The sequence below is a fragment of the Watersipora subatra genome, chromosome 9, assembly GCF_963576615.1.
Source record: "Watersipora subatra chromosome 9, tzWatSuba1.1, whole genome shotgun sequence".
NCBI classification, from domain to species: Eukaryota; Metazoa; Bryozoa; class Gymnolaemata; order Cheilostomatida; family Watersiporidae; genus Watersipora; species Watersipora subatra.
In genome coordinates this window covers 59,996,866-60,009,694 of record NC_088716.1, presented here as the reverse complement: position 1 = coordinate 60,009,694, position 12,829 = coordinate 59,996,866, and the positions used below count along the sequence as shown (strand labels likewise).

General features: G+C 36.8%; 1 protein-coding gene across 3 annotated transcripts in view; it reads left to right on the top strand.

The window, feature by feature from the left end:
- LOC137403804 (uncharacterized) overlaps nucleotides 1-7,004 on the top strand; it is a 35,631-nt gene extending 28,627 nt beyond the window's left edge. For all 3 annotated transcript variants that reach the window (XM_068089862.1, XM_068089861.1, XM_068089860.1), the window contains 2 exons: nucleotides 2,388-2,552; nucleotides 6,290-7,004. In XM_068089862.1, coding sequence (XP_067945963.1) covers nucleotides 2,388-2,552; nucleotides 6,290-6,852 — 728 coding nt within the window. In that variant the 3' untranslated portion in view covers nucleotides 6,853-7,004. The remainder of the gene's footprint in view (nucleotides 1-2,387; nucleotides 2,553-6,289) is intronic.
- Nucleotides 7,005-12,829: the final 5,825 nt, after the last annotated feature.

Here is a 12,829-nt window from a genome sequence, read left to right as displayed (position 1 = left end):
AGTCACTAAAGTAGTAATAATAATAACTAGTGACAAAGGTAATAACTCTATTTTATTGTGACAGAAAGCAAGCAGTAGGAGATCAGTCCACAGCATGAAACTTCTCGTTTGTTTAATTTGCCATCATTTGAGACGACGTGCAGCTGGGTTCCCCCTTTTCCATTCTGTCTTTAAAGATTTTTTATCACAACAGCCTGACCAACAGCAAAACTGTCAGCCTTTATTTATAGCTAGAAGCTGTATTCTATAAAGGTCTGAGCTAAGGCTAACCAGAAACAGTTTGAAGTAATTATATAAGCTGTGAAACTACTAAACTTTGATAAACATACATTGTGGCGCGTGCCATAAACATTAGACATAAAGTGACCTTTCTGAATTATATTGTATAACCTTTCTGAATTATTCAGATTGCTTACTAAAATGCAACACCCAATAATACCGGAAAGAACTTTTTTAAATAATACTATCAATGGTGTAAAATATAATTCAAGCATTTGAGCTGGTAAAAATAGACTTTCCTTAAAAATTAACTTGCATCAAATTTTCAGCAAATTTTCTCCGAAAGTATCACACGTTTTCTCCCAAAGTATCAGTATTTTTCTATCTATCGCGATTTTTTTATGTTTTAGGTGATTTGATGTGATGTTTGAGATGACTTTAAAATTGATAAAACTTAATCGCCATTAAAACGCTCAGATCAAGTGAAAGCGCGATTATGATGTCTATAATCGCAAAAAAACTGGCAGAATAGAGACGCGTAACGCTTCAATTTGAAAGCATCAGCCCATATTAATTATCACGATGATAACAACTGCTGACGTCATTTTGCATAAATTTTTATTCTGAGCATTTTATTCGTGATCAAGTTTTATCAATTTTAATTTTGAAATATCCTGGCAGTCAGATCACCTCAAACATCAAAACAATCGTAAATGATAGAAAAATATCAATACTCTGATGAAATCTACACAAATTTTGTGTAAGGTCATCAAGATGAGCGAGTACTGAAGCTCCAACAGGGTTCAATTCCTGAAAGAGATAGGGAGCTTTGAAGTTTTTGGATAGCATTTGGTGAATGAGAGTTGGGCATTTTCAGAGTTATTGCATCTTCTGGATTGGAGTTTTTATAGTAGAGCTTGATGATGAGTACCTTTGATCAGGGTATTAATAATCAATAATTAATGCCCTGATTTATGAATCATTCATAAAACTACTTTTGTGAACATTTTTGCTAAAATATTGGCTCGATAATCAAAGTAATAGTTTTTTCTTGCTTGATGATGAAGCTAGGCTCTGTTTGCCTTCCGGCATATGAAAGGCACAAGTCTCTCGTAGAACTCCATGGTACCAACTTCAAGATTGGGAGCGCGGATAATTAAAGGTTGACTTGCAACAAAATTCACATTACAATTATTTGGTATCAAAAAATTCACCATGTCTTACACTGCTGTCGTGTAGGTGCAAAGTATGTGGAAATATGATTACAAGCCCTTAAAAGCTCAAAAACGAACAGTTAATCACTGTTATCATGAAAACGCCGTAAATTGGAATCCCTTTCCAAAATGGCTCAAATGGGGCAGTAGTCTAACACGATGTGCTTCTGTTTACCCTCTCATGCAACCTCATTCGTTGAAGTATTTTTCCAAATATACTTCACACATTCATTAAAACCATGTCTATTGTCCTTACGCGTGTATTTCATCATCATTGTAATGCTGTCACTTTGAGCACTGATATCTCAAAACCTAGCCAAAAAATGAGTTTAATTTTTTAACCTTAGCTCGAAGGCGTGCATACCATCCTCTGACAAACATGAGGAGTCTATTGGTCACCTGTAATAGCTAAAAACTGCTGCAGAAATTGTTCGCGCTATTTAGCAGGAAGTATGGATCACATGATCAGATTACGATTACATGATTAGACCAAGCTGAAACGAAACTGTAAACTAGCGAGCATCTATATTTGATACAGGCTTGTCATAAACTAGTGCTACGAGACATTTTATATTGAGCCTTTTATTTTACGTGATAACATGTGTCAAAACAGTGACCACGTCGAGTTCAGTACGTTATCGAAATAAAGGGATTCCAACCTATGACCTTTTCGTGATGGCTTCAATTAACTATTCGTTTTTGAGCTTTTAAGAGCTTGTAATCACATTTCCACATAGTTTGCACCTACAATACAGCAAAGTAAGACATGGTGAATCTTTTGATACCAAATAACTGTAATGGGAATTTTGTTGCAAGTCAACCTTTAAGAGACCCAAGTTGACCTCATGAGTCTGTGAGCCATTTATTTTGTGTAAGAACCTTGTCTGATGCACAATTGGTTTACATGTACATTATAGAATGACTCATAGAAAGTATCCCCACTTCTATTTGTAGCCGTTTTTCAAAATGACTCCGTCTTCGAATGTCGAGTGTTTAGGGCTTTGGGCGAGAAGGAGGCCATCTCTCAGACAAGGATTATTCTGACAAATGACACACCTCCGTTGGAGACAACGACAGGCCTTTTTATGCTGCAACCAACAACAGAAAAGCTGAAAAATGGTTGGTGTCAGTCAGAGCATATAGTTTTTTCAACAAATAAGTGAAGGTTGTTCTGTTCCTAGTCATTATTACCTCATTGTCCCCATAGTTGTACCAACTGGATGACCTCCGACCCTTGTTATTATTAGAACATGGTGTCTACGAGTTGTACCAACTGGACTATCTCTCACCCTTGTTATTATTAGTACATGGTGTCTACTAGTTGTACCAACTGGACTATCTCTCACCCTTGTTATTATTAGTACATGGTGTCTACTAGTTGAACCAACTGGACTATCTTTCACCCTTGTTACTATTAGTACAGGGTGTCTACTAGTTGTACCAACTGGGCTATCTCTCACCCTTGTTACTATTAATACACAGTGTCTTCTAGTTGGACCGACTGGATTATCTCTCACCCTTGTTACTATTAGTGCAGGATGTCTACTAGTTGTACCGACTGGACTATCTCTCATGTTCATCTTTTGTAGGTCAAGCAATGTTCATTAATGGTAATTTCCTTGTCTACTCATGTTATAAATAATACAGTTTATGCTTACTCCTCGCTGTTGCAGTATGATACATTAAAGATGTGATTGTGTCAAATTTTAGTTGATTTTAAAAGAACGTATTTTTTTGTCTTTCAGTTGATAAGTTGTTTGTTGTGTTAGGCGATCTCATTGTTGAGACATTTGAAGATTAAAGTCGACAAAAATTGATCGCGGTAAAAACGCTCAGGAAAAGAAGACATGCCCAGACTTGCCCAAAATGATGTGACTAGTGGTACAACTTGTCTGTATCTTTCGTATTCACATCGGCTATTGCGATAAAGTCTAGTCCTATGCGGCTCTGTTGGCATATATTTGATTTTGTATTTGCTCATGTTGGCTCGAATAAAATGTTAAGTCCAGCTACAGATGCATGATTATAAATGCCTTAAACGCCTCAAATAAGGGAAATTAAAAACTTATCATATCAGTTTTCTCTAAATGCTGTGTAAACATTTGAGTACCGACTACGATTCTGCCGGTTTACGGTGATTAGGTCGCCGAGTTGACTTATTTCATCGCGGCCTTTGTATCAGCTTAGTTTTCAGTTGCTACTCACACTGAGACTAGTTGCTAAATAAAATAAGCACACCGCCATCTTTGAAAAGAATATGTTCGGATATATTGCGAAACCAACTGCATCCCAAAAAGTCATGTATAGTCAACATTATATGGTCATTATTAGTATCAATTTGTAGAAAAAAATTACTGGTCATATTTGATTAGTTAATTCAAGTACAAAACAAATGGTTTTATGAGTTGAACGAAATAGTTAACGCAAAACAACGTCAATTTCGTTGAAATCACTTAACCCACCGATTCTGGCAAAAGATTAATAAAGCCATTCTTGCACCTGGTGGGCGGTTTGTGGCCTCACCTGTTTTCACTTAGTAGTGTGGAGCATAAACATTTTTGAGCCGTTTTTAATATTTGGCCCGTTGAAATTGAGTCGAGCTATGCAAAGGTACCTGTCAATACAGCTCTGATTACACTTCATAAATCTATCTATCAGAGAAAATTTCAGCACATATGGCAACAGGGCTATGATGTATTCAATATGTTCTGCAAATCATGTTTTGTATTGTCTTCAACAATATTATTTTATAATATAATTTTTACAAGCCAAAAAATTTTCATCGCATCATAAAGTTTTTATTAAAAACATCCATCCATTTCGTGGCCATTCACGTAGTTTCAGCTGATATAATACGACAAATTAATCTACTGCAGCAAACTCAAACAAGACATATTATGGTTTGTGCAGGACACATTTGTGTCTTTTTATCTCAGTTATGGCAGTTTCCAGACCGACACGACTGCTCCGCCAGTGAACCACATGAACATCCTGTAACAATAAAACAAATGTAATAAATGTCATTCATACATATGTCGTTCTAACGCGTATCTACTGAAAGCTTTCAATTTGAGGGTTAGATAGATTGCGAGTGTAATGTTCAAAATAAATAAATGATTAAAAGCATAAGTACGCCAAGCCAATAATTTGACACTTTTTTTCTGAGAGTTAAAGATGAGCATTAATCAATCGATTTTCTTCACTTTCTACACACTGAACATAAATTCTAATCATAAATCTAGTTTACTAGCTAAAACTGCCAAAGAAAATTTTAAGCAAATGTTATAGCTAGGTGAACCGATAAAAAGCTGTGAAACGATTAAAAAGTTATGAAACGATGATTCGTAATAGCAAAAAGTTATGTTACTTATTAGTAGATGTATTCATCAGTACTAAAATTATTTTCGTTAGTTTAGAATATATGTATAGGATACTCAAAGTTGAAGATAAATTTACCTCCATTCTCCTATCTTCCTCTGCAGCATAATGCTGCTGACGCCTGTCAGCTCTAACCATAACTTGTTTGCCCCAATCTTTAATCACCTGACGCTCAGAAAATTTTGCGTCACCTTCGCTGAACTGAGCATTGTTACAATTCTGTTGTTAGTCAGTAAAACTGCTGCAGTAATTCAGTAAATTAATCATGTCAATTGATTCAGTAAATTAAATATCAATGTCGATGCACGTAGCTTCTAGAATCTACTACTAGTCGATGCGCGTAATTAACTAGTAATAGAGTAAAATCCCTAACAATGAGAATCTCAAAATCGCAAACAGCCCGTTTTACGAGCGATAACATTTAATATGACCTGTATAAAAATTTTGTGCTGATGATTGGCTAAAGAAAAGATTTTATATTTATCGCTTGTGGACTCTTTTCACATGTATCACTCGTTACGTCACAAATGAAGCACCCGCTCGAATCTGAGCTTTTTAAAAAATGGCCTCATTCAAATGCATATATCTCTGTACAGGGTTAGTCTACAAAGACAAAAATGACATCAAATTGGAGCTGTTGATTTAGCCTTTTATTGGTCTCAATTTCATTTGATCGCCTTTTTTGACGCAATCACATCTTTCAGCAGTGTACACTGAGTTTAGATGTATTCAAGTTCTTGCATACTCATGACTTTTATACTATATATATACATGTATATGCCTCACTTGAAACACATACACTACAGACAGGCTGCTTGTCAGGCACATGAGATGGTGCTAAATGCTAGTATACGTGAGGAGCAGGAAATATTGTAGTTTGAAAGGTGTACTTGTAGCATGAGGAAGGCAAAGGTTGAGCGGTTAAAAGATATCACTGTAGCATTAAATCGTATCTGGATTGCGCAGGAAGATATGATGGATGTATATTTGGTATAGAAATGTTGTACAATTAGTGTCGGAAGGGTAAACTTGCAGTCTAAGAAATGAGTGTTTAGTGTAGGCAGAATTCACACGCTATGTTAGAAGTATTTATATATACCATTCAAGAGTGGAAAAATAGTGTAGACTGTGTTTTACATGGTCATAAAATTTGGGCTTTATGAAGTTCAATCTGTTTCTACTTTTTGCTAGTGAGCTTTTCCGGCGCTGCTCTTCTTGCTGATTGGCTCACGCCTACCATTGAGCGTCCCTTTTTGCTAATCCTCTTTGCAATGACATTATAAAAGTCATATTTTTACATTGTTTGCCATCGTAATATCAGTTCAATAAGGATTTAATGCATGGTTATGTACTTTCTCATAGGCTAGCTCAAGTCAACTACAGCATGAGGTGATTTGACATGTTTTGCTAGGCAGACTCCTTCAAATTCATAACAGAATATGATGAATTGAAGTGTTATCTGTTGTCTATTGTTGTAGGAAAGACTAAACCATGGGTGATAGCTATAGCAGTTATCATTCCCATTGTAATCATACTCATCATAGTTGTCCTGGTCGTCCTAAAGTGTCGTGGAGAAGGTGAAAGCGAAAGGGGAGGTAATAGCCATTACTATGCCCCTGCTAATGACTTATCTCGCACCCATAACAATCACTCACGCTATAGCCTCCACAGTCAGCCCTCATATGCCGCCTGTAAGCGGGACCCGGCGTATGCCAGCACTAAATATAGCAGTGAGTATGCACAATCAAAGATTCATCAGAATCCAATTTACGCGAGTCGCCCGGCTAATGCCAGTTGCTATGGTCAAGCCAAGGCTTCTGGCTTGTATGATACGCCTAGACATACTGGACAGTCTCGGCCCGGGACGATCTCCCGAGAGTATAGAACGAGTGGTGAGCCCCCAAGGGCGCCTCCCCCTGGTGTACCTGTGCTGCCACCACTCCCAGCCTCAGCTAGCCCATTTCACCGAAATGGCTCCGGTTGTGGCCCCTTGCTCGCTAAGTCGGATATGTGCGATTCTCACAGCGAGCCTGAAAACTAAGAACAATATAAATATTTCTATTTTTAGTCATATTTTGCAATATGTATACGACAGTATGAACTACTGCATGAACTACACAATTATGGTAATTTCAAGAGTTATTTTACATCTTTTATATTATGTTTTGTTAAATACAAATAGCTGCTTCAGAATGTTCATTAGTCATGATGCATTATACAAGCTTCTCATTCTACCGACAGGCCGACCGATTCCTGGTAAATCTGAATGTGTTAGATTGATCACAGAGCGCATGTTGTTAAGTCTTTTCAGTGTTATAGATGGAAAGTGTTAGAGAAGAATCTTGCTTTGAGGATATGCATGAGTATCATCGCTAGCTCGCTTTGCTCTCCCTTGCTCGTTCACACCTATTCGGGACAAACAAAATTACTGCTACTGTCTTTAGATTTATTGCCGAAGATTGCTTTCCTGCCTGTCGCCTGCTCACAAGTCTCTCATGCATGCACTGATGTACTGCTGTCTCATGCTAGTCACGGCATCTAATGAATATCTTTGATTGGCATGCTCAACTTTGTGATTTCAGATACTTATATGATAGACTTATGAAGCTAATCTTTCTCAATGATGCTATCCTAAAATCTATGGGAGGATAACTCTCATAAGAAAACCAGTAGCCTCTCGGTCTATGATTACAGTATCTGGAATCATATGTAAATTTCTGCTGTTCACTTCGCTAACACTGCTGTCCTTTCTAAAAAACAAAACTGTTTTTTCGGGAAAGGTATTACTTTTGAAATCTGTCTGTGCTCGCTAACTGGTCCAATCTGATTAACTCTAATGTTCACTTTGCATGGTACCGGGGCTAGCTTTTGCTTCTATCTTTGTAGACTATGATGTTGGTCTTACTTGCGACCCCGAAGCGTAACCCTGTGCCAGCTAGAACCTTCACCAGACATGACTAGCATTCTTACACGTTATATGCAATTATTAAGATCTTCGCTCTCTGTTAAACTATAATACTGCTATCTGTTGCATATCACAGCGGTGGTGGGTGACGAGCTGGTCAACAGCTAGTGTAGCATGCATTTATACATATGGACCAAGGCAGGTACCAGCTTTCCCGCTAGTTACATTTATACACACATTTATACTTTGTCAATGAACTTACACACGAGTGCCTATTTAAGAGATTCTTCAATTTCACCTTACAACATCTACAAGATTGTTCGAAGCATCTCCTATATGGCTGAGCTGAGTTCAATTTGGAGGTCAAGGTGTTTGATGAAGAGCTTGTGTGACACATTTTTTTTCAGAAGTCTTCACCTCTGAAGTAATATTGTTAACAGGAGTTGTCAGACCACTGCTGGTCAACAGATGCCAAATTTTGTTCAGTGTCGGCAGCAGTGAAATTTACAATGCAAATGATAGGGTGTTCATGGGTAATCTTTTCTAAATGCAACTGTCATCATTAGACATTGTAACGCATTTACATTTTTACTCAAAAGTTTTTTGCTTTTTTCAGCCAATTGCACTATTGCAGCCTCTATTTACCTAAGTGATACAATAAAAGTACAGTTGGCATAAACTCTCCCAACATGTGAAGTAGTGGATCAAAATTCACATAAAAATATTGGCAACATAAATATGGACAATTGGAGACTGCATTGTAAATAAGAAATAACCACTTACCGTATATTGTACCGTTCAGCAGAATTTTTACATTGAAATAATGTAGTGTACAGAGCCTGTGATATATATATATATACTATAATACAGGTTTGCTGAAGATGATGATGATGACACATGTACTATACCTGACTTGTGGGTAGGATCCATGAAGCTGTTATGCATTATTTCCAATTAGGCACCATATGATCCTTCCTTTTTATTTGTACGCAATCGTCATCATTGAGTCACAAAAAAGTGGGCCTTCTCTCTTCTATGTATCACTGAACAGCTACCTTTAGCGATACGTAGGAAGTAGGATACCTACTATCGCTATGTATGTATCACGGAACAGCTACCTTTAGTGATTCGTAGGAAGTAGGATTTCTACTATCGCTATGTATGTATCACTGAACAGCTACCTTTAGCGATTCATAGGAAGTAGGATACCTACTATCGCTATGTATGTATCACTGAACAGCTACCTTTAGTGATTCATAGGAAGTAGGATTTCTACTATCGCTATGTATGTATCACTGAACAGCTACCTTTAGTGATTCATAGGAAGTAGGATTTCTACTATCGCTATGTATGTATCACGGAACAGCTACCTTTAGTGATACGTAGGAAGTAGGATACCTACTATCGCTATGTATGTATCACGGAACAGCTACCTTTAGTGATTCGTAGGAAGTAGGATTTCTACTATCGCTATGTATGTATCACGGAACAGCTACCTTTAGTGATTCATAGGAAGTAGGATTTCTACTATCGCTATGTATGTATCACTGAACAGCTACCTTTAGTGATTCATAGGAAGTAGGATTTCTACTATCGCTATGTATGTATCACGGAACAGCTACCTTTAGTGATACGTAGGAAGTAGGATACCTACTATCGCTATGTATGTATCACTGAACAGCTACCTTTAGCGATTCATAGGAAGTAGGATACCTACTATCGCTATGTATGTATCACTGAACAGCTACCTTTAGTGATTCATAGGAAGTAGGATTTCTACTATCGCTATGTATGTATCACTGAACAGCTACCTTTAGTGATTCATAGGAAGTAGGATTTCTACTATCGCTATGTATGTATCACGGAACAGCTACCTTTAGTGATTCGTAGGAAGTAGGATTTCTACTATCGCTATGTATGTATCACGGAACAGCTACCTTTAGTGATTCGTAGGAAGTAGGATACTTACTATCACTATGTATGTATCACTGAACAGCTACCTTTAGTGATTCGTAAGAAGTAGGATTTCTACTATCGCTATGTATGTATCACTGAAAACTACTACTTAGCTACGTAACAGCTTTTCATTGTATGAGAGAAACCATTTCAATTTACATTGTTCTGTACGGTTTAATTGGTTAGCAAAAGCTATTGTTTTTTAATATTGAATAAAGGATCAGCAAATCAGAAAGGACTACCCAACAAAATTGCTTAGGGTCTCTTACAATGGGTAGATTATTCCATAGTCCAGACTTCGGGCTAGTCTAGTGCAACCCCAGTGAAACTACTAACTGCAACCATTAATGAGCAGTTGTCTTGGTTCGTGCGCTAAAATAGATGAAGTAAGGTAACGCAGATTGCTTTTTTGTTTGGAATTCATACACCGATGTATAATTTTTATATTTCTTCTACTTGCAATATCTATAACACATACAATTAAAAATAGATATAATTAGTTGAGAGAATAGATTATGTCCTTCAGCTCCTGCTCAGAAAGTTGTCTTTCCTTACTATATACATGTATATAGACTTGAATATAACTGTCAAAGCTTATTGCTCTGATATAAATGTTTGCATATGCAAAATAGCACAGCAGAAATTTGAACAAGTGAATTACAGTTTAACTTATTTTGCTTTCACCAAACTAGCAAGATATCATCAGCTTATATAAGGATTTCTAGATATATATCCCATTGATTTAAGATTATGGTATGTAAACTTCAAATTGAAGTAGGGAAAGCGAATGGTTGCGTACATCGACAACGATTGTTGAGCATCCTTCGCAGAAATATGCAACTGATCATCGCTGAGTTACACTTTATCCAGATATAAGTCTGGTTACTCTCTACAGCCGCATTAGTGGCACTACCAGACTGGTTACACTAAAGCTCACAGGTCTGACAATTGAATGCCTACAATGATGTTTTCCGTTGAATCATGCTCAAATATGACTATAGCATACCTATGGTTTTGTAATATTGTTACATGTGCAAATTTTAGTACCCGATATAAATGCACTCTTAAAGAGCTAGATGTACTCTTGTGAGCTTAGATGTGAGAAAATGAGTGCCATTCGTAGTCGAGTACAGAGGTACTTAAGTATGCTAATTTTAAGTTGACAGCTTAGCCATTAAACTGAAGCCGTAGGAATGTATTGGAATGTAAGCCAAGTAGACCAATTCAGAGGTATTAGCACTTCCTCAGCATCTAATGTAGCCATTAGTATTTCTGCCCTTAATTGTACATGTACCAGAAAAGTAGAAGTGGCCCCTTGGCATACGTCTGCCGTATACTTGTCACTGCCCTAAATGCAAATGAGGTAGGTGGAGTTTTTGACCGAAAACCCCAAAAGGCCATGTGTGCAGCGGTATCCTTTCGGGAGTTGTGTTCTCGAGTGAGATACTGGGTGATTACCATCTTAATAGTCCAGTGCCTGTGATACTGAATCGTTGAATTTTTTTCTTCTACAAAACCGAAAGCAGAACAGGTTTTGACTTCCAAAAGATAGCTGTAATATATGTCTTTCGAACTTCATTTTGTCGGAATGGCCAACCTTGCCAATACTCAATCAGCGTCAAATTTATTGGCGGCAACATTTGCCATTTACACATGTATTGTATGCGTGGCAGTCTAAGGTGACCTAAAGGCTTTTAAACAACTATTTAACTTTGTTTTATATACAAGGTGATTATATCAATGTATTTCATAACTAGTCACTGAACTATTACACAAGTGAATAGATGCATTATGCTATTAAATGTATTTTCTACAGACACAAGGAGACAACTTCAACAAATAATGGTGGTTTTTATTGAGATTTGATAAATAACAATACATACATATTGATAACTTTGTTATAGGATTTAGTTATTAAGCTGGGGTAATAAGCTCGGGTAATAAAAAAGTCTTTGGACAGAAAATTTATTTGTATTTAACATACTGTATACAACATTTACCATTCTAACTTTTAAACTTCATATCATGAGAAAAGTGTTTATGTGCAGGACCACTAAATTAAAAATAAGTTTACATAATCTTATTTTAATGGGGAAAATTATTTCGGGTTCTAAACAACCTTACATGTTGCTGAAAATTAGGAAATTTTAAGTTTACAGTGCTTTGAAAACCTTTACAGTTGTTTCATTTATTTTTAATTTAGTTGTCCTGCACAAAACCTTTCTCTCATGATATGAAGTTTGAAAGTTACAGTTGTTTTATTTATTTTCAAGAACTTATCATTTTACACATACACACTAGACCTTTGTGCACTCTGCGTGAAACAGTTGCATCTCATATGTACATAAGCCTTAACTAGAACAACAACCATCTGATCATCTTCTAGGGTAGCAAAACTTACTAAACTAAACTGTGCCAGATTGTTGTTTGAGATAGTATTACTCAACTCCCCTCAGTTCTCCTTTGAGCTGATTGTAATGTTTTTTTTTTTTGTGAGTGAAATGGCTGTAGCATTTCTCATGGCAGCTGATAGTGATATCATATTGAGAGGTGTTGGTGGTGGTAGAAGATGATGATGCTCCCAGTCCATTAGAAGATCTTTGCAAATAGAGTCTGGATAAATTAATTTGTGGCTCAATATAATAGTTAATATATTGCTGAGCATATGACTCAGCAGTGCTGAGCCACTTGGATGATAAAACAATCAAGTTACAGTTGTCATTCTTTGATTTCAGACAGTGAAAAGAATATGAGGTAGCAGCCTTTTTTTCCATTTCAACTTGCATGCATGCAGCCTACGCCCTCAGGCCTGTATTCCCTGGTTGCAAGTTGGGGCTGCAAATATTAGGCGACTAGTTTTGAACAATTGGGGGTTTAGGGGGCGGTGTTAGACCCCTCTTCAAAGGGATACGGGGCAGCGCCTCAGAGCTTTGAACCTTTTAGGCATCAGCAACCCTCAAAGTATGCATAAATGCAATCAATTGTACATGTAAGCATCGAAATCTACATAAATATATTGCTTATGGTTCATGGTAGGCAAAACTTTCTTTATTCAACGAGCGATATAAAACTCATGACAATACAGATTTCTGTAAAAAACATTGAAAGAACAACAGCTATTACTTCTTTATTGCAGTAGCTTTTGTTCTGTCAATGT